At 39.0% G+C, this 27,859-nt stretch overlaps 1 protein-coding gene across 5 annotated transcripts in view; it reads right to left on the bottom strand.

Annotated features, from left to right (window-relative positions):
- Window positions 1-582: 582 nt before the first annotated feature.
- The window catches only part of PDHX (pyruvate dehydrogenase complex component X), a 97,790-nt gene continuing 70,513 nt past the window's right edge, over window positions 583-27,859 (bottom strand). For all 5 annotated transcript variants that reach the window (XM_084630471.1, XM_084630472.1, XM_084630473.1 and 2 more), the window contains exons 8-11: window positions 19,650-19,708; window positions 15,790-15,948; window positions 5,896-5,960; window positions 583-3,690 (exon numbers count right to left, since the gene is read on the bottom strand). In XM_084630471.1, coding sequence (XP_084486597.1) covers window positions 3,426-3,690; window positions 5,896-5,960; window positions 15,790-15,948; window positions 19,650-19,708 — 548 coding nt within the window. In that variant the 3' untranslated portion in view covers window positions 583-3,425. The remainder of the gene's footprint in view (window positions 3,691-5,895; window positions 5,961-15,789; window positions 15,949-19,649; window positions 19,709-27,859) is intronic.

Here is a 27,859-nt window from a genome sequence, read left to right as displayed (position 1 = left end):
GAACTTTGTAATGTTTAATAGACCTAGTCATTAGTGGGATCTAAAATCCCATTGTATTATGTGTAGGAATAAATCAACACACGAGACAAGAGGTTCAGGGGAAAAAATAGTGTTATCCAATCATTTTGCAGTACCCACGTTATTTTAGAGATTCACATCTGGGATGATTCCAGAGACAATAGATTAAAAAAAGAGTCTCAGAAAGAAAGTCATCTACACTGATAACATAATTAGGAATTAATTAGTATAGGGAAGGTACATACTGTTTCTGACATGCTGTCAAGCACAGAATGCATTTGAAGCAAAATATGTTATCTATTTTTGGTCCTCTTTCTCAATTTCTCTTTTCAAAGTAAAGCTGTATGGAACTCTTTCCCCCCACCACAACATTCAAGCATATCCCTGTTCCCAGGAAGCATGTTCCCAGCAGAAAATGTTAGTACACTGTTCATAGATCTCTATTTTCAATTTTCTGACTCCTGCTTTCTACGAAATTGGATCACTTCTTCATGAGTCTCTTGCTTAGATATGACAAAGATATTGATAACGGTAAATTCACAAAGAACAACGCATGAGGTATGATACTTTTGAAGCTTTTTATTTAAAGTAAAACAATTTAATTTTTAACCATTAAGACACTTCTGAAACATCTTATCCACAATACTTTTAAATCTAAGTTTTTCAGAATGAAATATTTGCTGTATATTTTAATACTAAAAAGCACCACTTTTGCTGTTCCATTTCTCTTGTAGCAGTCATTTGCTGTGCCAAATCGTGTGGTTACTCTGTAATATGGACACGCATTTCCTTGGAACTAGGTTGAAACCACAAGACATTTTCACTTGTTCAGACTTTCTTCACTCGGACGGGCAGCACATATCATACGTCACCAACTATGTTTCAATCCAGTGACAACGTTGGGATGCTTACAGGTAACCATTCTGCATGCTGTGAAGGGGTTAGCTACATGTCACACACTGAAGTTAATCTGCATGGCTATGATAGAAGCATTTTCCAGTGGCTCCCAAAGCGATTTGCAAACTATGCTGACTGTATAAATTTTAAGTAGGAATCACTTTGCCTGCCACTGAACTGTGGCCTCCTGCGGGGTGGAACATACAACTGTTGACCAGTACACATGAACCCCACTTTCCCTTTAGGACAGGAAATGAAGAATAGATACCAGATTTAAAATCACAGGGCGAATTTTACTAAGCAGACTAAATTTAGCTATCCAAACACATTAGAATCTATTCAACTTCATTATTACCATGGGCACTATATATGTAGATGTTTTGTCTTCAGTGGGACCTGGGGCTGCTCAACACCTCTGAAAAAAATCAGAAAATATATGTCTAGGTGTCTAAAAATTAAGAACCTAAAAAGCATCCAAGTTTGAAAATCTCAGTTATCAATATCAAAATTCTGCCAATACGAAAAGGGTATACGAATAATAGCATAGTAAACCCTATATAAGTAATCAGAAATACAGTGTCAGATTGATAGTTTATAAATTTCTCATGTTGCATCATTCACACTATATCAGTTAAAGAAGCAAACTAGTTTCATGAAAACTCCAACCTGAACATTGACATAAGTTTTAGACATACACTTACTATTGTAAGTATTGCAACAACTTGGTGAGTAAATAAATACTTAAGAAGTTTGGATCTTAAAGAACAAATTGGTGTAGTGAATTACATACAACAAAATATGGTGGCACTAATAGTGACAGACTCCAGGACTTGAATGGGGCACTAGTGGCTTATGTTGTCACCAGATCCCCTCATTGGAATTATTTCATTGGAAATCCCCATTGTTTCCATATGACATAACAGTAAACTATCATAATAGGGATTCCATTGTGCTAATCCAAATACAAGGCTACTATTCTTCAGCCTCAAACTGAATTAGAATTCAGTATCCATCTACTTATGATATTCACTTTGTGATTATACATTCATTCATTCCATTCAAAGAAGGGATTTATTGAGCAAAATGTTCAGTATGCAAAATTTCATATTTCATGCAAATTTCAAAAATTTCATGACTTTCACCACTCAGGTCTGATGAAGAAGTTGGTACCACTATGTGATAGAAAGATCATTTTTCATTAAGGTATTCAGTCTGCAAAACATACTTAAATTTTCAGTTACACATCAGGTAACAATACCATGGAACAACTGCAAAAGCACTATTACAATTTGCGATAGTCAAACAAGGACACACCAATTAAATTTTGATACAGGGCAATGTTTAAATTATTTAATGTAACTCATGACTACTTTTTAACCCAATAAATTATTACAATAAAGTATCACTTTCACAATTTATTGCAGATTGAAAGTTTGTAATGATAAAAATATCTGGGGTGAAATCCTGGCTCTTTTGAAGTAAATGACAAAACTCCTACTGACACATTTATTAAATTTATTTGTCTCCATTATGGGACACTACATTAAGTAGAGACCTTAAAATACTGAAGTGCATACCCACACACACTTTAAATGTGTTTTTAATTAATCTAATGCTAAATGCATTTTCAAATCCAGCTTTTAGATGCTAATAGGCTATTTAATATTTTATTTTATTTGAGTTTTTCCATTTACATCCATTATGTACTTTGGGGTTTGTGCACTAGAATTTTTCTGCCCTCTGTTATTTTCATCTGGAAAAGCTCATAGGAAAGTAGAAGGTCAAGAACAGTTGAGTTTGTGACATGAACCAAACTTTGGTTTGAGTTTGTGTTTGTGACATGAACCAACTTATATAGGGTCATGTGTCACCAAACCAAAGTAACTTATCTAGTGTCAAGTAGAACCCCTAGCAAAATCCTTGTCAAAACCTCAGAGCTCTCACAGTTTATATCACCCAACTCTGACAGAAGTTTTTAGCTTGAACCCTCTTCACATATTTAAATAGCTAAAATAATTGCTTGAACTGGTAGCTGGTTTGATTCTCTTAATGATGATTGGGATTTATAGGGCCATCTTGCTTAGTCATGCCGTTTGCTTTCCTCACTGTGAAAGCTAGTTTAGTCCTTAAACAAAGCATTGTCTTATTCCCTTTTTGATTTCATGTTTCTCACTCAAATGTCCCAAGGTTTTCTCAACTTCTCTAACTAAACAGTAACGTATGTGTTTAAATTTGGTGCAGTTGCTATTAAGCAGTGAAAGAACTTCAATGCATTAACTCTATTTTAATATTTAACTATTTCAGTTTTACAGTATAAAACTTGAGAGCTGGAAATGGTCACACAGGTGGATCTGAAGAGTCTTTCAAGTTAATTCAAATAAATTAAATATTTTAATTGTCCCCCTCATGCTTAGTATTCGCTATTTCTCTGGGGCAGCGGGGGAGGAGAGGGGAACAGTTTGTAACCTTGTTCTGTATTTTGCCAAAGAAGTAGCCAATCCCTGATCAGTTTAATGTAAGGCAAGTCGTATCGGATTCTCTAGGTTTGCTTTCAAGGATTCCAGAAACACTGAAGCCAGTTTGTCATCCACCATCCGACTGTCGCTTGACAATGTCACTGTCATAAGCTGATGCTGCTGAAGTTTCTCGTTCCCTTCTTCATCTTCCACAATCTTGAGTTCGGGTCGAGCTCGCCCCACAGCTAGGATGCAGGCTTGAGGAGGGTTTATGACGGCAATGAAGCCACTGATGCCAAACATGCCCAGATTGGAAATACTAAAGGAAGGAGGAAAAGTTTATGTACATATTGTACGTGTTACAGGAAGATATCACCGCATCGTCACACAACCGAGATACACCCAGCTGTCGAAAAGTCACTACTAAGGGAATTTGCAGTGGCAGCCTCTTCTTCCTCCAGACAGATTAGCGCTGCCCAAAAAATGAGAGGTATGGGCTGAACAGGAGGCCTAGTTCCAGGCATCTGTGAAAAGGCCCATTCAGCACATCAAAACTGCAGCCTCTAACAATGGGAGTCTGATTTCAATTTATAGTGACCCTCACCCTGGAATAAACCCAGTGGGATGGCAGCAGTCAAATCTCTGCCTGCTGTCTCCTATGAATGAATCCTATCTGCTGAGTAAGGTGTTGCCTGATGCAGGGAAGCACATAAAAGATATGATGCAAAACTCTATCTAGCATTTGAATTCAGCTCCTGTACCATAGCGAAGTTCTAATGATTCACAGAATACCTACTGTCTAATATTTCACCAAAGTATGATAAAGAAACGAGCACAAAGATGAAAGAGGCAGAGTGCAGGGAGGAAGGGGACTAGCTATTGCGCCTCAATGCAAATATATATAGAATCTATAAGCCCTAATCCTTGTGGTCAGATGATGAGTACACACCACTGCTGAGGAGTGTGCAAGCTTTAAGCCAGCTTTGCACCTCACCTGAGCCTGGGCCAGATGTGTGCCAGGTTGGACCCCAGATGTAACTGAGGGGTGCTTCAATTTACAAAGGCTAATGGTAATGCCAGTGTACCATTACAGCAGCTGGGTATCATTGGGGCACAGGTAAACCCTGGTCCTATCCTGTTTCCCAAGGGCATGCCCCTATTTCACTCATTGGAGGTGGCATACAAGCCATTACGGTGACTCTATACCACCCCAAGATGACTTTATGACTTGCTACAAGAAGGATCTAGCCCAATGCCTCCATTTATTTTTAGATTTATCATCCTTCCTTTGAAACCTGTGTGGTGGTGTTTTTTCTTCTCCCCCCGCTAAAGCCATTTCTGTTAATGAGGACATCCATCCCTGCACTGCTGGATTCCCATTAGCTTTTTCTGCTGAAATGCTTATGATCATCTAGGAGATATTTTCTTTTGACAGCTGCTTCAGCCTGAAAACACCATGCAAAATAAATAGTTCTGTGCTCTAGGCTGGTGTAGTCCAATTATACTACCCATATTAACGGATCTCTCTCTGTAAAAGAGCTTTAAAAATGTCCTGAGACACACTAGTAATATAGTCACCAATTATCCATTGTAAATGCAAAGATTTGTGTTAATACCATAATTCTGCACAGTTGAAAAAAAAAATCACACTTAATCACTTTAAAAAGTCATGAAGTTCAGGTTTCCACAGTAACGTTAACCACTCTCTGTTTAATAGTGTTCTGTTTCTCATAAGTGTAATACATTAAGATGCACATTAAGCCACAAAAAACTCAATCAGCATATGTTCAAGGAAGCCAATATAAATTTGTTAGGAAACTTAACTTTTGTATTGCCTTGCATTTAAATGTTAACATTTTGTTTAGCACAAATCATTTAATTTCTTCTTGTACATTTAAAAAAAATGGGGGGGGGGCGGGGGGATAACTGCTAAATACATGTAAATTGTGCCATTTAAGTTTTGAAGTTTACATCTCAAAGATCAGAGTGGACTAAGGAGGGTTATTTCCCAGCTATGGAGCAGCTTTTGTTTGGCTGGAGACCTTTTTCTGCAAGGCTGGGTTAAATGAGGCGAGATTACACTGGTTTACATTGCAGTAGTCTTTGCAATAAAAAGGCATTTTAATTTTTTTAAAGCTTAATATTTACATTATAAAGTAAATATTTGACTCTGTGTTCTCTTAACTACTAAATATAATAAACAAACAATCTCCTGCAGATGGACAGACATGCAAAATAAAAGCCAAAACCCTTTTTCTCCTCTCAACGGACTTGGCTGTATCAAGGTGAACCTGTCTGAAAACTGTGAGGGTTCTTCTTTTGATATAGGAATCTCAGGCCTAGATTATCCTCTCTAATTTGCAGGTGTAGATCACTGCATCTCTTTTCAAAATCACAATGTGGTTTCACAGATACATTGGCTGATTTTATAATGTGACATGTTAATGCACATCTGAATATCTGAGAGCCAGTCGTAGCTCTAAGCTCATATTGTATCTATTAAATTGGTAAAAAAAAAAATTACCTGAAAGATCCTCCTTGGTATTCTTCAGGTAACAGTTTTCCATCTCTTGCTTTCTTTGCGAGAGCCTAAGAAAGTGAAGATAGAAAATAAAATCCCAGACCAAGTTATACCGCTCACACAGAATATTAGTAAAATTCCCTCTCTGCTTTTTGGTCTACACAAATATTTGAGGCAAATAGTTTTGCTATTTAAAAATGACATTGAAAATGATTAGCTGCTGCAATTGTGCAAGATGTGAGGGGTGAGACATTTTGGATGAGGTGTCTGGGGAAGAAGACTAGGACTGGTAGCCAGAGAGATTGGATGAGGAGCGGGAAGGGGTAACTGGCACTGGCCGGCATTCAAAAGAAAGGTTGAGACTCTGACAGAGAGCCTGGATGTGGAGACTAGGACTGGACAGACAAAGAGAATGAGACTTGGATGAGACTCCTGAGCAGAGATTGGGAATGGATAGGCAAGGAGAGTAGAACTGGGATGAGGGCCCTGGGATGTGGATGAGTCAGGACTGGAACAGGGGCAGGTTGGGGAGGATAGAGCAGAATGGATCAAGTGTAGGCAAAACAGGCAGAAGAGTCTGTACTCACTACAGCACACCCTCCTCCAGAGCCTGGAATGGAACCCACGATTCCTGAGTCTCACCATTCTTCTGCTATAAGCAAATATCTGGGAAACCCACTGGCAAAGTGTCCCATCTTCCTGTAGGGCTGGTCCACACACAGGATAATAGAAGTAGTAGGTTATCAGTTACTCTGTTAGTTCAGTAGAAGTGGTCTGTGTGAGAGAGCGAAACCTGCTGATGAACTGAGTGTGTGTCAATATGATGTCTGTAGCATGGGGCACAGGTCACTTGCTGGAGGATTCTCTGCTCCTTGAAGTCTTTAAACTACGATTTGAGGACTTCAATAGCACAGATATAGGTGTGAGGTTTTTTTGTGGTTTTTTTTGTTTTTTTTAGGAGTGATGGGTGAAATTCTGTGGCCTGCGTTGTGCAGGAGGTCAGACTAGATGATCATAATGGTCCCTTCTGACCTAAATATCTATGAATCTATGTCAGATAATTAAATTTGTTGGTTTTTTTCTAGTTTGCTTTCTTAAAAACCTAGGGAAGTACACACAAAAAATACACTAAAAGAATATTATTAACATTGCAATGTCAAGCACTCAAAAGTTAGGAAATGCCTTAATTTAGCCCCCTTCTGCATACACATTACTATACAGTCTTTAATTACATGATCACATACTATGTTTGACCCATAGGAGCCCTATTTCATTCAGTATACTGGATGGACAGTGCTCACTTAATGAGCTGCTATTCTGCTCAATATTTTGTTTTCTCCTCATTATTCAGCATGTTGCCCAAGGCCTTATTTGCTGCACACTATCCATACCCTGCTCTAAAGGCAGAATTATTAGTTTTCAAATGGGCTTGTCTATGGCATTTATCACAATAGTCTCTCAGCACTTCGCAAACATTAATCCATCCTCACAACACATGGGAGATGGGGAGGGGGATATTACCCGCTTTTTATAGATGGGGAGATGAGTCATAGAGGGATTAAGTCAGAAGAATGTTGGCTCTGTGGTTAAGCAGGTGCTAACTTATCCCATATGTTATGGGAATGCTCCTACGTCCATATGTTTTGGGCAGAACTTAATTGCAGAATTAATTATTTTCTATCAAAACTGTGTTGCAAACTAAACATGTAATTTTGAACCTAACGGATGTTCGTTAGATGCTGAATAAATCTGAAAAACTTTGGCTTAGCAGAGTACTAATAATTATTAAAAGACTAGCACTAAAAAAAGTGAAAATCCAAACAGCGACCAATAACTGAAGACTGGAGCATACACATTGTAAGCGTGGTCACCATGGAAAGAATTGAATACGGTAACAAATACCCAGGAAAAAGCTTTCAGAGATATGGGATGCTGTCCTGAAACTATCTGACTGATCCTATTCAATGCATGCTCCCAACACCTCCTCTCTACGAACTTCCTTCCCTCCCTACCTCTATTGCCCTTCTCTAAGTATTGCTTTTATTCTTCATCTTAATTTTTTTAATTAGATGTATTTTTATATACATTAATTTGCTTTGTCACCTACAGAAAGGAAAAAAGTATACAGACTGCATTGCCTTTATCTATATTCTCAAAATTCTAGTGCAGGTCTGAACCCATCTCCCTCTGATTGTAATTTTGGAAACAGTTGCTTTTTCCTGAAAAATCAGAGAGAGATGGGCTCAGATCTACACAAAGATCTCAAGAATATGAGTGGAGGGAATGCAGTCTGTATACTTTTTCCTTGCTAGAGGCAACAAAACAAATGATGGATTTCCCACAGTTTCATCAGATATGAAGGAATATTTAGGTTTAGTTAAACTGATTGAAAAAAAATTCAAACTACATTGCTCCCTTTATAAAAGTGTTCTGATAACAGTATATGTGGGATTTATTTGGAAGAAAAAGGTCTAAAAATTTACTTTAACTGCAGAAGTCATGGGAAATAAACTGAAAGCTTTTCTTGTTAAAAAACATAAAATCCTAGGTAAGGCAGGATGATCTAAAGTTTAGGGCAGAGGCCTGGGTTCTCTTCCTGTCTGCTGAGAGGCCTTGGGCAAGTCACTTCACCTCCCTTTCCTTAAGTGATCCATAACACCTTCAAATCGCCCCTCAGGACACCAGGTTTCTATAAAGTCCACAGAGAATGAATCCACGAATAAGGGACAGTGACATGACGCTTTTTGTGTGAATTTTGTGTATGTGAACAATACTGTATCAACAGCCTTGGAGACATAAAGTTCACTATGCACAGAACAGGTACAGAGGCTGTTCAAATTTCCTCATGCTCTGCTGCCATTGTACCATAACTCTGACCTTGTTGAACCAGCCAGCCACAGAGGTTAAGAGGGTGATGCAGTCTCTATGACCATCCAAACTTCAGTCTTTCTAGTGGAAGGTCAAGAAGGAGAATATAAGGAGATATGTGGGAGATTTTCAATGGCACAAATGGGAATTAGGCACCTATCTGCCATGGTAACTAACTGCCCTTTGTGCCTTTGAGAATCTCTTCCATAAAGAAGAAAACCAATCACGCTTGTTTGGCAATTTTTGGGGGATAAATTGTGGATGAGGGGAGCATATGGATGTAATCTATGTGGATTTTTGTACAGAATTTTGCACTGAGTTTAAAAATTGCTTGGACAAAATCTTTGCCGAGTGGACTGAATACTGGCCACGAGCAATGGGCAATTATAACCAGCAACGTATAGAGTTGGGGGAGGTTTCTAATGGGCATTTCTGGATCAGTTTTAAGGACTGGTCTTACTTAATGAAATTCATACAGGCTACTAAACTGGAAGTAGTGGGAAACTACAGTGAGGACAGAGAAATAATGCAAAAGGAACCAGAAATATCAGAAATGTGAGTAGAAAACTACACGATATTTGAATTAGGATAAAGCAAACTAATACAGGTGGAGAAAAACATTGTCAAATGTAGATGCTCAATGGGAGGAAGAAATCGTGGGAGGAAGAAATCGTGGCAGCAGCACTACTGAAAAACTTCAGGGTAAGAGTGACCAACAGATCTAAAATGAGATTTCAATGAGAAACGGCTGCAAAAAGGCCAAATATAATTCCAAACTACACAGATGAAGGCTCCAAATCATGGAGCTGGGAGATAATAGTCCTAGATGATGGTGTGACTGCTCCAGGAATACCAAGTTCAGTTCTGGGTACCCCATCATCATAAAGATAAGACAAATTAGAGGGAGGTTAGAGGAAAAGTAACAAAATACTGAGAGGGCTGGAAGGATTCATTTATGAGGGAAGATTAAAAGAGAGAAATATGTCTACAATTGGCTAGTGATAACTGGGGAGGATGAAGAATAGAAACTTAACAGTCTATAAACATTTGGTATGTTTAAACACTAAAGATGGGGAAGAATTATTTATTATAGTACACAGGGATATCAGAATGAGGGGCAATGGTATCAAATTTGGAAAAGGAAACTACAGTCTATATATCAGGAAAAAACTTCCTGATAGCAAGATCCATTTGCCTGTGAAATAGTCTCTCAGGAAGTGGTGCAAGCCCAATCGCTTGGAATTAAATTGGACAAAGCACTAATACAAACTGTAGCAAATAATATTGCATTAGCCATATAGAGGTGGACTGGTTGGTCTAACATGTTTAATTGGTCAAACTGGTCTTTTCAGTCTCTAAATTCTAAAAATTCTTATAAATCTGTCCAATTAGTGCCAGATATGGTGATTTTCTTTTTGGTGATGCAGTCACCTGCCCACTAGAAAATGAATCCAACTCATTAATTGTTGTTTACTGTGCTGTTGTAGCCATGTTGGTCCTAGGATATCAGACAGACAAGGTGGGTGGTCCAAATTCTGTGGGTAAAAGAGAAGCTTTCAAGCTACACAGAACTCTTCTTCTCTTCCTAGACCTGAAGAAGAGCTCTGAGTAGCTCAAAAGTTTGTCTCTTTCACCAAAAGAAGTTGGTCCAATAAAAGATATTACTTCACCCACCATGTGTCTCTGAGAATCATCAACTCATTTCACACACGCTACCAAACGGTCTTGTTTAGTCACAAGTGACTTCAGCTAGATTTCAACCAGTGACCTAAAGGATAAACATATATTTTGTCATTAGTCCTTTGCACCAGTCAGTCCTCTTGGATTATTAAGTATTTCTGTTTTTTTGGAAACTACTTCTGAGACAGAATCTCTCTCTGAGAAGTGATAACAGTTAAGCCATTAAATTGCTCACAAAATGAAATTTAGAAATAAACTACCATAATGATACCAAATGGGAAAACACGATTTATAACAAAAGCTTACAAGAACTCTCAGTAAGGTATTGCATGTTGTACTACACATGAATGAGAAGCAGGAAAGTCTTTTGTGAATGGTTGTGATTAGAATGCAGTGTGTTATATTAACAAATCCTAACTACAAAACATCTTTTAATGTTACACCCATCTTAGGGACTTCACAAATATGAAGGAAAGGATTCAAAAGCCAAACAGCTCTATAAATGTTTTTACTTATTATAATAGTTTGGAGTTTTAACGAGTTCATAAACAATGAGTTTACAGATAGCCACAGTTCAAAATGCAACATTAAACATCTGAATAAATAACCTTTGTTATAAATCCATTTTCCTTTCCTTTTTCAGGCTCTTATTTTTTCCCGTGGAGAAAATGTTATTTTTTGTTATGAAAAAGGGCAAGTTACAGAGGGCAACATTACATTTCAAAAACTTATATTATAATAGCCAGTGTGAAATGAACAATGTCTTACAATAGGCTAAAAATGTTTCAATACCAACTTGGAGAAAGAGAGAAGAGGACCAGACTCTAAGATTCTTACTGACATTGAAGGGACTGCTCAAAGAGTGAGGTACAATTCAGTGTCAGGGCATCAGAATGTGGCCCAAAGAATTTCCACTCATTTAGTTTTTTGGAGGTTTGCTTTGAAAAACTCAAAGGATGAAAAGGAAAAGCTGTGTGTAATTTGTTCAGAAACAAAACAAATTTCAGTAAATTCAATTAAAATATGTTCTAGTATTTATACTGTAAGAAGGTAGATTTTAGGTTTGCTTCAAGGTAGAAATGGAGAGTTGGATCATCCAGAGCAAAGAGCAGCATATTAGCAGATGTAAATGATTTAGTTAAATTACAAAGGGGGTACCTCTTATGTAGCACTGTTGTTCTGCCAAACTCCTCTTTCATAGTCACCTGTTTGCCTACAGAAAATCTGCAGGAGTATCAAGCTCTCTCTATCCTCCATACGTGGTGATGCTTCTAGATGTTTCTTCCTTTACGAATTAGAACTTTGCATGCAGTGCAAAACATCAGATAGTCCGCTTTTCTACTAAAGAGATCAAAAATTTGCAGACATTTCCTACTTTCTTATCTGCTTTTGTCTGCCTTGATGTTGCTTCTGCTGTCAGTCTTCTCTAAAAGGGTGACTCCTGTAGGACAGTCAAGGTAGTCAGAGCCTGGTCCACAGGCTCAGATAGAGAAAGACACCCTGAGCAGGCCAGCTGCCTTCGGCCCTACTTCCAGCACATGTCAATTTGGGGAATTCACTTACATTTGTGCTTCAGCTTCTCTATATTACAATGTGCATAATACTTACTCTGCTTACTTGCTTTAATACTTTTTACTTTTACAGCACCTTCTTGCAGAGAATCATGTGCACTTTATAAATAGTAATGAACTAATCTTCACAACTCCCTTGTGATATAGCTGTTTTTATCAAGTTACAGATTAATGTTTGTACAATATTCTGAAACTGTAAAACACTATATAAGCATAAAGTATTTTTATGAACACAAGTGCCACTGAATGTGCCTCTGATATAAGGCCGTACTTCCATTGATAACAATGGCATCTGCCCAAGGTAATTTATGATAAAGTCATAATTACAACTTGAGACAGGATTTAAATTAATTTTATCACAACTATGAGGTATATCTGCAGTGTTGTAGCTGTTGACAGTCCCAAGATATCAGAGAGAAAAGGTGGGCAAAGTGATACCTTTTATTGGACCAACTTCTGTTGGTGTGAGAGAGAAGCTTTCAAGCCACACAGAGCTCTGCTTCAGGTCTGAGAAAGGTGATAACTCCTTACCTGTTCCACCTTGTATTTAGCTGTGATGCTCTGAGTACTTTTCTCAGACCTGAAGAAGTGTTCTATGGAAGCTCAAAGGCTCGTCCTTTTAGCCAAGAGAAGTTGGTCCAATAAAAAGATATCACTTTACCCACCTTGTCTCTCTAGCCATAAAGCATCTCATTTTCATAATTTAAGGTGAAAGTTTATCTTGCAACAACTCTACCTTCACCCAGAAGAGAAGAATGACAAATGCAGGCCGACACTGATTTCAGCATAGTTTCCTTGTATAGAATGTGTTACTGTCAAGTGGAACAAATAGTTTTATGAACTTTTCTAATGGGTTTTGTCCACTAAAAGTAAAAGCTAAGGTTCCCTAGAGACAAAACCCATTAGAAAAATTCCTAAAACTTGTAATGATACAATTTATGAGTTAAACCTAACTGGGATAGGACAGGAGTTAGAGGAGGTGTAGAATGAAGGGAAATAGGCAAGATTTAATTGGGGATTGGTCCTGCTTTGAGCAGGGGGTTGGACTAGATGACCTCCTGAGGTCCCTTCCAACCCTGATATTCTATGATTCTAATAACATCCCATCTCTGATGATGCTCTTGGTACCTTGTAGATGCTCATAGGGCATGTTACAGTCAAGAGCTTTCAAAAGCTGTGCCATCTAATGAGTATATCTAAGGACTAAGAATTAAGATGTTTAATGGCTTCTGACTAAACAAAAAACCAAATAGATTATTTAAACTAGAATAGCAATATATCAAAGCAGAAACAAGTTGGTTTTCCTTGCTTGTGTACAGAATGACCAAGTTTGTTTGCACTATCCTTGTATCTTTCTCAAGAACAATGACTCAAGCATACCTAAGCTATTATAAAAAGATGACAGCATACTATAAATGTAAAAATTGCCAGAGATATACAGAAAATTTGAGCATGGCAAAAAAATTATCCTAGAGTAGTTACTGAACCAGAGAACAACATCCCTGGGAACAGTTCTTGTCCATACAGTAGGGATAGCATGAGCATACTGCTTATCATACTGCTTATGTGTAATAAAAGCACTCATGATTAAAGCAAGATGATTTCATATGCACATGACCTGGAAATAAGGCAGAATTAACATGGGGCAATATGGGACACAGATATAACCCAGCCATCAGATGAAGCATTTGCCAACCTATAAAGGGAAACTATCAAAGAAGCTGCCGCAGGTTTCACAACCTCCCACTATAGAATAAAATAAAAGAATATTTTTCAACAACATAGAGCAGAAGTGTAAGAAATTAGCAAACCAAAATTATTCCTATACTTTTCTATGTGGATATTCACAGTTGGCCTGATCCTGCAGCCCTTGTTCATGGTAGATTTTGAAGTACTGACACTCGGTAGCTGGTAATGCATACCACATTTAATAGGAATTACTAGTTGAGATGAAAAATGTTTAAATTAACAGCATCGCATTTGTAAGTATTATGCTAGTGTTCTATCCTCACCTCAGAGGTGTTGCAATACTGGTTTGTGGTTTGCAATAATGCATCCCATTGCTAGGTGTCTGTGATAGGAATAGAAGTTTCATTTCCCACACTCTATTGATAACTGGAGTTTTCACCTTGTTACTTCACAAGCTGGTTCAATGTACTTTTATGTACTGTACCACAGAAAGGGAGATCTGAAAGTTGGCCACCTCTTGGTGAAAGCAGTTAAAACACAATATAAACCCTCAAAACACTGAAGTGGAGGTAAATGGGTGAATTTAAAGCTTTATATTGCTACCCTGGCTCCTTGGCTAACTGGTGGATCAGTGAAGTGACTTCAGTATCCTATCCAACAAAACATTCTCATTTAGCAATGATTAAGGCTGCAAGTCTTTCATGGAGGTCACGGATTCTGGGTGGAGACGGCCCTGGGACCAGCCACACCGGCTGCTGCTCCAGTGACCCCAGGCATCTGGTCCCGGGTGCTGCCCCAGAGCACTTGTGGCATCCTGGGCCACCCTACTCCCAAGAGCAGCGGTGACGGGGCCCTGGGTCACCCCGCTCCCAAGAGCGGCAGCAGCCACCAGAACACCCCTCCCCCCACTCACAGAGGAGCAGTGACCGCCGGAGCACTCCCTCCCCAAGAGCACCAGCATCCTGGAGCACCCCACTTTCCCCAGCACCTATGATTTAGTTAAGGGTATTTTTAGTAAAAGTCATGGACAGGTCACTGGCTGTGACTTTTTGTTTACTGCTTGTGACCTATCCATGACTTTTACTAAAAATACCCATGACTAAACCGTGGCCTTAGCAATTATTATATTTTGGGGGGGGTGTGGGTGTCCTTGACAACACTTATCAAAATGAACATTCTGAAGTCCACTGCATGTACATTTTGTGGGATGATATTATTTAAAGACCATATATTAAGTAGTATTAATTCTTACTTCTTTCAGTGCAATTATGCAGAAAAAAAATCCATGCAGTTAAAACAAAGCTATTGTAATTCTTGTAGCTCTGAAACAGAATGAACTTACATATGTGGAGGCAGATTCACTCCTGCACATGGGCAGTTTTACAAATCCATAACTGCTTATCTGCTTGGTTAGGATTTGCCCTCTGGAGGGCTCCTAAGCCACTACCCCCTTTCTGCAGCAAGAGGGTGTAGTTGGGGATCTCTGAGTCCAAGCAATTCCTAACTGCCACAACAGTCCCCTAGCATCAGTTGCCACAAAGGAAAATAGCTCTAATTTACACCTGGCTTAAGACAATGCAGCTCTAGGAAGTACAGAGCTAGTTTAAAGCCACCTTCAAGCCTTAAAGCCACCTTAAAGCCACTCCATTCATGACTTGCATTGAATGCTCAAATGGTCACAGCCACGAACAAGGGATATAATAATTACAATAAAACAAACCACCTCCACCTAGCGCCTGCAAATACTAAAAAATCTGAAATTACTTATTTGTTGTTGTTTTTTAATCTATCACTCCGATTAAGACACACAATTTCACAGGCTGTAGTGAGCCATGTTTAGCTGGGATTTCACTGCAGAATTTGATGGCTAAGTTATCTTTGCATTTAAAAAAGAATGCTAAGAGAACGGCAGAGACTTACTATATTAATAATAATTTGAAAATCCCAACACCACTAAAGCAGCTTTAAAGACCATTTTAAAATTGCTTTAAGATCATCATTCATGTTCATCTGTGTCATGCCATACACTTGGCTGAAAGAAGCTAAACAGCCATGATATTCCTAAACCTACTGTACATCTGAGACCTACCTTTGCAGATGCAGAAATTTCCTGTACTCCCTTGGCAGCAGCATCTTTTATGATTGGTGTAATGAGACCTCGGTCTGTTGCCACAGCAATAGAGATGTCGATGGATTGCAGCTGTCTGGGGCCCTCTCCATCCCAGGTCACATTCACATCTGGCATTTGCTAGAAAAGAGAAACACAAAGAGAACCAGCTGTTAAAGGAATAATGGTTCAGCCAATTATTAAAAGGAACCCTCTTTAAAATGCACAGCGATATACAGGCATTCACCAAAGTAATTAATGAAACACAGAATGCTGTTTGAGAGAACAGGTCACATCTATCATCAGAACTGCCATGAGCAAGACAGGGATAATAAAAGACTTGCCATGTAACTCTAAGAATAGACCTACTTTATTAGCTAGCATCTATTTATATCTACACTGTTAGCAAGTGCGAATGTATGCTGCAGAGATGGAAATTGTGCAGCAGGGGGGCAAAAAGGAATATTTATGAACATTCCGGGTCATTGGGAAACTAATGATATGCTAACAGCAGCCTCCAAATTCCTTTGGCGTTCACAAGTATCACCTTTTGGATGCCTGAAATTCAAGAGTACAAAGCAGAGGGGTTTTTGCCAACCATAAAGTACTGAGAGCCAACATACTGTATTTACATTTTAGATGAGAGGGTAGTGAACAGAATAAAATGGAAAAGGAATGCAGAGATTCTACTAAACATACACCAGGATAGTCATGTTAATTGCTTTTGCCCTGCTCATTTTGGTATCACTCTAATCAAAAAAGTTGGTTGAGTTTTAACTGAATACATTGCAATAGGCTGAAGTCTATCATCGGTGTTAGGTTCGCTTATCCAAAAAAGCCTCATGCATATTTCTAGGGACAGATCCAGATCAGATTTAACCGATTAACGATAACGAATCACTAAGGCAATTGGTAACAAGGTATTTGGCCCTTCATGTCTAAGTCACCAGTTTAAAGTAATCCTGGTCCACAGTGACCGTACATATATGATCTGTAGGTTTGTTCTGTGTCCAGTGTGAAATGAGTTATTAGAAAGTCCAATTCCTAGTGGGGAGATGTCTCAGTAGAAATGCCCATCTAATCACTGGCCTAAGAACTGAACTTTCCTCACTCCCTGATAGTCTAACGTCATCATGGCATAAGATACACTGGCAAGTGGTAGCAAGAGGGACACCTGGGGGTTTATATGAAGCTTCAGACTCTAGGGCTGCCAATCTAGCAATTGTAAAGTCCAAATAATAAAATAACTTGGAGTTGAAAAACTGAAACTTGGTATCTTGCTGGCACTTTGAAGCAAGATTTTTTTAAAAACTGTTTTGAACATCCAACATTCAGATCTCTACCTTGTCATCCCACAGATGGTACTTCTGGGCTATTTGCATAAGAGGAGAATACGCAAGAAACATAAACATTCTCAGATCACCTTCTTATGTGTATGAAGAAAAGAAGAATTAAGATATTGTGATTTCTTATTTTGCAGCCAGGGAATTGTAAACATCTCCTATTAAACCAAGAGGAGGTAATCAAAATTTTCTGAATTTCAAGTTTTTCATGCAATTTTGTCAAAAATTCTAATTTTTGATTAACCATCTCCCACATCCCCAAACATTTAACAAAAATGTATTGGTTTTTTTTTGACTAGCTACTACTAACCTGAGCTTATTTCTGACATGCTATGCATATATTTGATTATTTCTGAACATTGTAAGTTTATAAATCAAATTTGAGTGTGGGCTGTTGTTTTTTTACCTCACAACAGTATAATGGAGTGGGAGTAGTCTTATGACTACTAAATATCTTCCAAAACAATAAATAGCTTTTATGTAATGTACACATAAAATTAGCACATCATTAAAATACTCTATTCAATTTTCCTCCCCAATTTACATATTTTAATTAATAAATGTCTGCTAGTTATCAACTGCATCAAAACTGGAATAGTAATAGCCTGTGTGGCAACTCATTTATAACTGAGCACATACACAATGTACTAAACAAGCTGTTCATCATCATCATCCAGTTATTAGAGTTCTCTGAATTTTCTTTAAGAGCCTGGAGAGGACATGTTATCGCTGATTTTCTAATGCCCAGCAGCAATCTAATCCTTCAGTAGAAGAGCCAAACACTGGATTAGCAATGACAGTCAACAAAAAACAAAAATGCAAAATCTAATCAACTAAAATTCAGATATTAAGAACAGAAAATCACGTTTCCTAAATTGATTGGTGTAGATCATTCTGTAATAATAAATGCAGAAATCCCCTTTTAAATAACAAATGAACAACATGCATAATCCTTACACCATATGGTAAAACATATTGAAAAAAATCACAACTGTGAAAGTCACCTGCTACAGTGGCTTCAAGAGTATATCTATACTGCAGAATGGAGATGTGATTCCCAGCACGGGCAGACAGACTTGCACTAGTTCAGCTTGAACTAGCACATCAAAAATAGGAGTATGGATGCCTAGCATGACAGCCGCCACTGCCATAAGATGCAAAATCCACAATGCTATTTTTAGCACACTTTCTTGTGTTGAGCTAGCATAAGTCTGTCTACCTGCCCTGAAAATCACACCTCCAAACTGCAGTGCAGAGACCCCCCAGGTTAGCGGGCTGCACCTGTTAGAAGTATTAACTTCTATATACACACCATACACACACACCCCTAAATTATGACTAAACTACAGCAAGTCCATCCTCTATCAGTTATTTGCAGCAACATGCAAATAAAATATGGAAACAATCCACACATTACTCCTCCCCATTAAAAACACCCTCCCAATTCTCCTCTTTTCAAATGCTTAGGCAACAAGATGGGCTTTTCGATGTATTCTTAAAGTAATCAGATGTAGGCAATTTTGGACCAAAGAGGGGAGCAAGTTTCAAAGTCAAAGTGTTCTCACAAAGAATGCTCTACTATTCCTTTGAATTTCATAGAAGAGTCTGTACCTTCAGCAATATGGCATAAGGAGAGAGGCAATCTCTCAGGTATATAGATCATAGGGAAGGCTACAATTTTTTCCACAGAGGTTGCAGAAGTCATGGAACTGGTGACTTCCAGAGACCTCCGTGACTTCAGCCAGCAGCAACAGGAAGCTGCAGGGTCCCACCACCATTCCTGAGTGCCGCAGGGGGACACTGGAGCTCCCAAGCCGTGGCGGGACAGGAAACCTTGGAGCTCCAAGCCCCAATGGGCAGTAGGGGCGCCCGGAGCTCTGAACCGGGGCCCTCACTGCCCATTTTGTCACAGATATTTTCAGTAAAAGTCACAGAGAGATCAAAGGCTTCTGTAATTTTTTCTTTTTTGCCCATGACTTGTCCCTGACTTTTACTAAAAATATTGTTGAGTTACTGCTCTGATGACCGGGAGATCGCGGAGTGATGTTCGGTCGCCGAGTTGATGGCATTCATTGTGAATTCTAACTTAGAATGGACCCCGTGAAGGCTGCCATCTTCCACCACATTACTGCAATAAATTCTGCTACTGCGGATGTAGCCATTTGACTCAATCAACTTCAGATTAAATTGTAGTTGCTGCTCTACACCAGCCATACAAAAGAAGACTAAAAAATGCATGACAAAATCTTAGCTTAATCATAGATCATTTAGGGCTTTATTAAGTCAATGCCAACACCTTAAGTTCCATGTCAAAAACCAATACACAGTGCAGATCATGGACCACTATTACTATGCTCACAATACTTTCATCTAAAAAGAGGTAATGTATAGAAATACAGTGGTACTGTAGTATTCCCAAGCTTTGTCAATACTTCTTTTGTCCCCCTCAAAAAAAGTTTATTCTACAACTATATTATTGAAGGTAAATTATTTACTTACTTTGAGGGTAACTGCTGTTGCCTTGATAATAAAGTCATTTACTGATACTTTAATGTCATCTGCAAGAGGAAAAATAAATACAAATATTATGAGTAGTGGTTACTAGTGTAGCTCCAGAAATTACAAACCAGACAGTTTCATGACTGAATATTCCAGCGTTTCAGTCAATTAGTCTTTAGGGCTCTTAGAAAGTCATACTGTCACAAATTATTAAATAACTGGGTTATAACAACATAATCACAGCATGTAAACTCTATATAAAATGCATAAACTCTAGACACAAAGCACAAGGCTTCTATTACCACAAGGTAGGAGCAGTTCAGAAATAGTGTGCTATTAGTTCCCCAATAGACAAAGGAGAAAACCTGTCTAGTCTCCTCTAGAAGATACTCGGTTTATTTGCAAAAAGAAAAGGAGTACTTGTGGCACCTTAGAGACTAACAAATTTATTTGAGCATAAGCTTTCGTGAGCTACAGCTCACTTCATCGGATGCATGCAGTGGAAATTCTTTTTGTGGCTACAGACTAACACAGCTGCTACTCTGAATCCGGTTTATTTGTTTCCATACTGAAGTGTCAGACAATGAGGGAGATGCTAATGGACAAAGCACTGCCTAATACGCTACAGGAAATACTCTCATAGAAGCAAAGGAAAAGGAAAGATCAGTCAAGATGCCCTAATAAAAATTAGAGATAGAAAAAAAAAAAATCCCCCATGACTGAATGCTCCACTAGTATTTAAAGCACAAAGGATAAAATTAAACCAGCAGATGTGGATAGAGAGGCAAGCAATTAGGAGAACTGTGATTCATGAACTTTAGAACAATTAGTTTCTATTATTTTAGTTATATTAGTTGACAAGAAATGTTTATTCTGGGAACAACTTAACTGTTATCCAAAATTCTCTTAATTGACAGGGAAAATATCACACCACAGAAATATCCTGTTTCCAAAGGCAAAGACATACCTTGTTTTCAAAAATGACCTACTGTGTATTTTAGGATGGGGAAAAAAAAAGTGTGTTCAGTTTTTAACCAATGCTGATGAGCAATCTGGTGGCTTAACTGTCTTGGGGGTGGGGGGAGAGGAGAACATATTAATGGTTGAACTAGTGCCTTTGCAAAAGTGCTGGACTGAGGAGTGGAGAAACCAAAATCCTCTGTCTTCTTCCCATAACAGGAACCTCCTGGACATCAAGAAAAACTCTCCCTTCACACCCACCCTGCACTCACCTATGTGTCTCAAAGGGAACCTGATGTTAACAGATGCTAGAGCCAATAGGGAATTCAGTATTAATCGCTTCACAAACCCAGGCCTCCTGGCTAGGACTACCAACAAGATTAGAATAAACTCTAGTGATTGTATTTGTTTTTGAACATCCATCCTCTATGAATTAGACTGAAACCTCCAACTCACATCACAGCCATTATGCATGCTTAGTCTTGACATGGACTAGATTAATCATCACATGAGCAATCACTTTTTGTCAGATGAACATAATAGAGGTAGTTTTGTTTTGTTTAAAATGCTTAGGTATGACATGAATAACAGATATACCTTAATTAAAAACCAATGCACTATTATCAGAGTGGTAGCCGTGTTAGTTTGTATCAGCAAAAACAACGAGGAGTCCTTGTGGCACCTTAGACACTAACAAATTTATTTGGGCATAAGCTTTCATCGGCTAGAACCCACTTCATCAGATGCATGGAGTGGAAAATATAGGAGCAGGTATAAATACATGAAAGGATGGGAGTTGCCTTACCAAGTGTGAGGTCAGTTTCATGAGATAATTCACTTAACAGCAGGATACCAAGGGAGGAAAAATAACTTTTGAAGTGGTAATGAGAGTGGCCCATTTCAGACAGTTGACAAGAAAGTATGAATCACAGTAGGGGGAAATTAGTATTGGGGAAATTAGGTTTAAGTTTTGTAATGACCCAACCACTCCCAGTCTTTGTTCAGGCCTAATCTGATGGTGTCCAGTTTGCAAATTAATTCCAGTTCTGCGGTTTCACACTGGAGTCTGTTTTGGAAGTTTTTTTGTTGAAGAATTGCCACTTTTAGGGCTGTTATTGAGTGACCAGAGAGACTGAAGTGTTCTCCTACTGGTTTTTGAATGTTATGATTCCTGATGTCAGATTTGTGTCCATTTATTCTTTTGCATAGAGACTGTCCGGTTTGGCCAATGTACATGGCAGAGGGGCATTGCTGGCACATGATGGCATATATCACATTGGTAGATGTGCAGATGAATGAGCCCCTGATGGTGTGGCTGATGTGGTTGGGTCCTATGATGGTGTCCCTTGAATAGATATGTGAACAGAGTTGGCACCGGGATTTGTTGCAGGGTTTGGTTCCCAAGTTGGTGTTTCTGTTGTGTTGTGTGTAGTTGCTGGTGAGTATTTGCTTCGGGTTGGGGGGCTATCTGTAAGTGAGGACTGGCCTGTCTCCCAAGGTCTGTGAAAGTGAGGGATCATCCTTCAGGATAGGTTGCAGATCCTTGATGATGCACTGGAGAGGTTTCAGTTGGGGGCTGTAGGTGACAGCTAGTGGCGTTCTGTTACTGTCTTTGTTGAGCCTGTCTTGTAGTCGGTGACTTCTGGGTACCCTTTCTGGCTCTGTCAATCTGTTTCTTCACTTCACCGGGTGGGTACTGTAGTTTTAAAAATGCTTGATAGAGATCCTGTAGGTGTCTGTCTCTGTCTGAGGGATCGGAGCAAATCCGGTTGTATCTTAGAGCTTGGCTGTAGACAATGGATCATGTGATGTGGTTTGGATGAAAGCTGGAGGCATGTAGGTAAGTATAGCGGTCAGTAGGTTTTCGGTATATGGTGGTGTTTATGTGACCATTGCTTATTAGCACTGTAGCGTCTAGGAAGTGGACCTCTTGTGTGGACTGGTCCAGGCTGAGGTTGATGGTGGGGTGGAAATTGTTGAAATCTTGGTGGAATTCCTCAAGGGCCTTCTTCCCATGGGTCCAGATGATGAAGATGTCATCAATGTAGCGCAAGTAGAGTAGGGGCATAAGGGGACAAGAGCTGAGGAGGCGTTGTTCTAAGTCAGCCATAAAAATGTGGGCATACTGTGGGGCCATACGGGTACCCATAGCAGTCCCGCTGGCTTGAAGGTATAAACTGTCCCCAAATCTGAAATAGTTGTGGGTGAGGACAAAGTCACAAAGTTCAGCCACCAGGTTTGCCGTGATGGTATCAGGGACGCTATTCCTGATGGCTTGTAGTCCATCTTTGTGTGGAAAGTTCGTGAAGAGAGTTTCTATATCCATAGTGGCTAGGATGGCGTTTTCGAAGATCACATGTTAACTGTTAGTTAACATGTGAGATCATCTTTTAATTAGTTCATTAAATACTGAAGTTCTGATGAAAACCTTAGCAACTGCCTGGGTTTTTTGTTCTGTTTTTTTTACATTTTTTCAAGCTATTTCTAATTTTTTTAAAAACCCTTTCATGGAAAGGCCAAAATTTCATGTGGTTAAACAATCAGGATCCAATCCCGTAACCATTTATGTGCATATATTTACTCATTTGAGTAGTTGCATTGATTTTAAAACAAGCCTCGTCATGCAATTTAAGTAACTCCTATGAGTCAGTGCTTGCTGAATCAGGTTCTGTGTTTTACAAATATGCAGTTGGGCTGAGGGATGGGAATGTATGTTAAAGTTCCAACCTGTCATTTACATCCACATTTACCTTGCACAATCCTGGGAACTGTGCATGTAGCTGAGTGAACATTTTTTTTTTTTTTTTGAAAATCTAGCAAAATGGATTCATTTTTTAAATAGGTTCTACATAAAGGTTCTTGTTTTGCCCCAAGGGTTTTGAACTGGTGACCATCACTGAAGGGACTTCTGATTTAACTCCCAAGATCCAATTCTGCCCCTACTGTGTTGATTCCAGGTCTGTTCCAATATAGGATGAGCCAGTGTTCTGTTTCCAGTCAGTGTGCTGCCAAAATACCATGAAAACAACCATTCTTGCAAGATTTTGACCCAAGATGGCAGAACTCTCATGGAAACAAATGATACTGTTGGTTGCGGTTTTCCAAGTAATTTAAGGGATTCAGAAATTCAGTGGGATTAGGTCCCTTTGGTTCCCAGCTATAGGCTCTAAAACCAAATGCCAGCTCTAATTTGACCTTACCTACAAACTAATACAACTCTGAAAACTGTCTTCGCAGCACATCTCGTAATTACTTGTTATCAAGCTAGACTGACCCATTTGGATCCACAAGCGGTTATTCGCAAAAAGAAAAGGAGTACTTGTGGCACCTTAGAGACTAACCAATTTATTTGAGCATGAGCTTTCGTGAGCTACAGCTCACTTCAACGGTATGCATCCGATGAAGTGAGCTGTAGCTCACGAAAGCTCATGCTCAAATAAATTGGTTAGTCTCTAAGGTGCCACAAGTACTCCTTTTCTTTTTGCGAATACAGACTAACACGGCTGTTACTCTGAAGCGGTTATTGCAATTGGACATTAAATGTGGGGGTTGGAAACTACAGTAAGGAGAATAGTGAATAATGAGCAAACTGATTTTGATGAGTGATCTATTAGCAAAATCCTGCCAGAACACTCTTTACAATGTACTGTATATCCACTCTTTAGACCTTTCCTGGCCATGAAGAGATGAAATTACTGCAGAATGTGAGAAAAAAATTTTCCCCCTCAAGCACACATACTGTATGTAGGAGTGGTTATGTGCTATTCTCAGATGGGAACTGGAACTAGAAAAAAAAATCACTAAATCAAGAGAACTTTATAATACAATCCTATCCTTCCAGCTGACACCACGAGCCAAATTTCATTCTTTGCCTTTGACATCATAAATCAGACAACATCTCCACTTGACTCATTATAATGGGATGATGATTTACTTCATAACACTGCATGCAGAATAAATACACAGAAACAGTGCTGAGTTTAAATAGGGAAAGAATGCCAGTCACTTAGAACTCCAAACTTTAGGCAATGTTGATATGTCAAAATGTCAAGACAATTTATGGAGATTATGTTAAAAATAAACATTTTTGTAACAATACTTTGGAAGTCTTTAGGACTAAAATGGGAAGACATTTTCTTTTGCTAGAATGGCTTACAGTGAATTAATTACTAAAAAATCTGTAGTTTGGTATATTTAACGTAATATTTAGTTTACATTTATTTATCCTTTTTTCCAGAAAGTTACCAAGGTACTTTGCAAACTATAGTAAATATTATACATGCAGGAATTGCTCCACACGCTAATGAAACGTAGCCACCTCTGGAGTACAACCTAGCTGCTTTCTAACAAGGTGTACGTGAGCAATACTAAACAGTTTATGATAAGAATAAAAGGTATTCAGTTTCCAGCTAAACCTGTAGGAAGAATGGCTAAAGAGAGACCATGTCAAGATTTACAAAGAGATTTTCAAAGGTATAAATGGTACAATGGCACTTCATTTGCATTGATAGTCAATGGGAATTAGGAACTGCCATGTGTTCCTTTGAAATCTCCCCTTTTGTCTCATACTAAATTTCTGCAGTTTTAGTACAATGAGCAAGTTAATTTTAGTTCAGTATTAATTACAATATTAAATTAAAGCTTTGGAGGGGCAACTCTATACATGGAATAGAATACAGTAATATAAATAAGTCTATTAATAAAGAGTAACACACACAGTATAGATGACCATGTATTTTGTGTATTATACACTGGCTTAAATCTTATGCAGAAATCTACTGTTGGTCTAAAGATAAAGAAAAATAATCCTGTATATTCAAATTTCATTGTTCCTTTTTATGTTCTGTAATGCATAAACTGGAAGAATCACAAGGATTATCTGTATTCAACTGTGAACCAGAACCTCGCCATTCTACAATGACCCTTGGAGCCTTTTACTACAAGGATTACCAAGGTGAAGGCCTCTGCAAATGCTGAAATTCTGTTAGCAGCAGCAGCAGCAGAGCAGGCAGCAGCTCTTGATGCATGGGTCAGCAGTCTATAGTGTTTAAAAACCACATCAAACCCAATAGTAATGATTTAGCCCAAAGAGACACTGTGAACTTGAGAGGAGAGGATTTTTCCAGTGTGAACATAAGGAATGGTGCATACTGCTTAGACACAAGGATTGCTTCCCTTCCCCCTACTCCAGATAGAGTGTGGAAAAAGTCAATGGCTATATTTTCACTACATTACTTGCAGAGTGTTTAGGAGGAGGCTGTGATAACTAGATACAATCAGTAGTGTGTGGCAGGAGAGGAATAGCTGCTGATACATAGTAGTGTAACTTCACAATAACTATGGCATCATCCTGAAGGGATGTCTGAGACTTTTTTAGGGTATTAAATGCATTATCAAAAAAGCTACAGCTTGCTGGACTAGTCTATTGTCATAGTAACTTGGCTCCTGAATAGCCAAGGCTGCATAAATGCTTCAATTCAGGGGGTTAGGTTTACAGCACTTGATACATGTGTTCGAAAACATTTCTCAAAACAGAGGAAATTAAGCTGCATCTCTATAATTAAGAGATATTTGCTTAACTATAACTAGTGAATTTGGGGTCATATCCTAGTCTCCTTTTGTCCACATAACTAATCTACAGTATTTATCATGGTTGGTAGCGTCTTCCCGAAAGAGAGCCAGGATTGTATTATAATAGCGGGGATGTTGCAGATCAATACTGAGCTGCATTGGCGGAAGTGTGTATGAGACACAAGCTTGTCCACATTATTCCTGGCCTAGCCAGAACTATCAGTGTCTGTTTCCCTTAGTACAAAGGCATAGTGAAAATATACTTCATCTTTTAAGGACCACCTTAGTTGTGTATATTCATAACAAATCAGAACAATAAAAGCTCTGTGTCTAGGGCAGTGGTTCTCAACTGTGGTCCACCGCTTGTTCAGGGAAAGCCCCTAGCACCCTGGGCCGGTTTGTTTACCTGCCACATCCGCAGGTTTGGCCAATCACAGCTCCCACTGGCTGCGGTTTGCTGTGCCCTGCCAATGGGGGCTGTGGGAAGCGGCACAGGCCGATGGACGTACTAGCCGCCGCTTCCCACAGCCCCCATTGGCCGGGCACAGCAAACCGCGACCAGTGGGAGCCACGATCAGCTGAACCTGCGGACGCGGCAGGTAAACAAACCAGCCCGGCCCGCCAGGGGCTTTCCCTGAACAAGCGGTGGACCACAGTTGAGAACCACTGGTCTAGGGGATGCTGGATTCTCTTGCCTCCTGGACAGCAGCTTGCTAGTCATTTGTTAGAAGCCACCATCCTAAAACCAAATTAAAAGGGAACAACTCAATTTTCCATTTAAGGACATTCTGGCTCCTTCTCCTTTTCCCTCTCCCACCCCCCACCCACCCCACCAATGCATGCAACACTTAGAAATCCACACAAGGGGTAAACAAGTGAATTTTTAAAGGTGTCCACTCTAAATGCAAGTGAATTATTTTATAAAGACAAGATAATTTTGTGAATAGAACCCATGCCATTTCCTCCTATGACCTTTAGTAGTTTGAAATCTACTCAAACTCCCTTTGACAATAGCCTGTGAGTAAGACTTCATCTGAGGGGAAAAAACCAAAAGGAAAATACTCTAGGTACTCCAGCAGTTAAAAAGTAGTCAGTCAGTGACAGCAGGATCAGACCACATGCCATCAGAATCTGGGAAATCTGAATAACAGCTAAATTTCCCCTGGTACTTTACTAAAGAAGAAAGGTAGTGTGGTCTACTCATTAAGGCACAAGACTAGGAGTCTATAATTTTTTAGTTCTAGTCGCAGCTCTGTGCCTTTGTCACCTCTGTGCCTCAATTTCTATATCTGTAAAATGGAAGAACAACTCACTCACAGGTTGTAGTGTGAGGAATAGCAAATGATTATGAAATGCTTTAAAAAAATGTAATCCCCTTGATGAGTTTTAGAGTATGTCACACCAAGAGGTGTGCACACACACCCACATTGGGAGAGGCTTTTTGTTTTTTTTTAAAGAGAAAAAACTAGCTTAAGTTATTTTAGCTTAAGAAGTTTATATTACATTATTTTTAGACTTAAGTTGTTTTTCTTAGGCTAACTGAGAAGCAAGAGGAAGCTGTAGGCACATGCAAGGTAAAATATAGAGCAAAACAAGATGGTGGGGTCACCTCCTTTATAGCTTCCAAAGACAGAAGGCACAGGTTAGAATTCAGACATGATCAGATATTAATGTAGTGA

This window comes from Lepidochelys olivacea (genome assembly GCF_965140295.1).
Source record: "Lepidochelys olivacea isolate rLepOli2 genome assembly, chromosome: 6".
In the NCBI taxonomy this organism is placed as follows: Eukaryota; Metazoa; Chordata; order Testudines; family Cheloniidae; genus Lepidochelys; species Lepidochelys olivacea.
The sequence above is the reverse complement of the archived record's forward strand: the minus strand, read 5'-3'. Positions and strand labels throughout refer to the sequence as shown.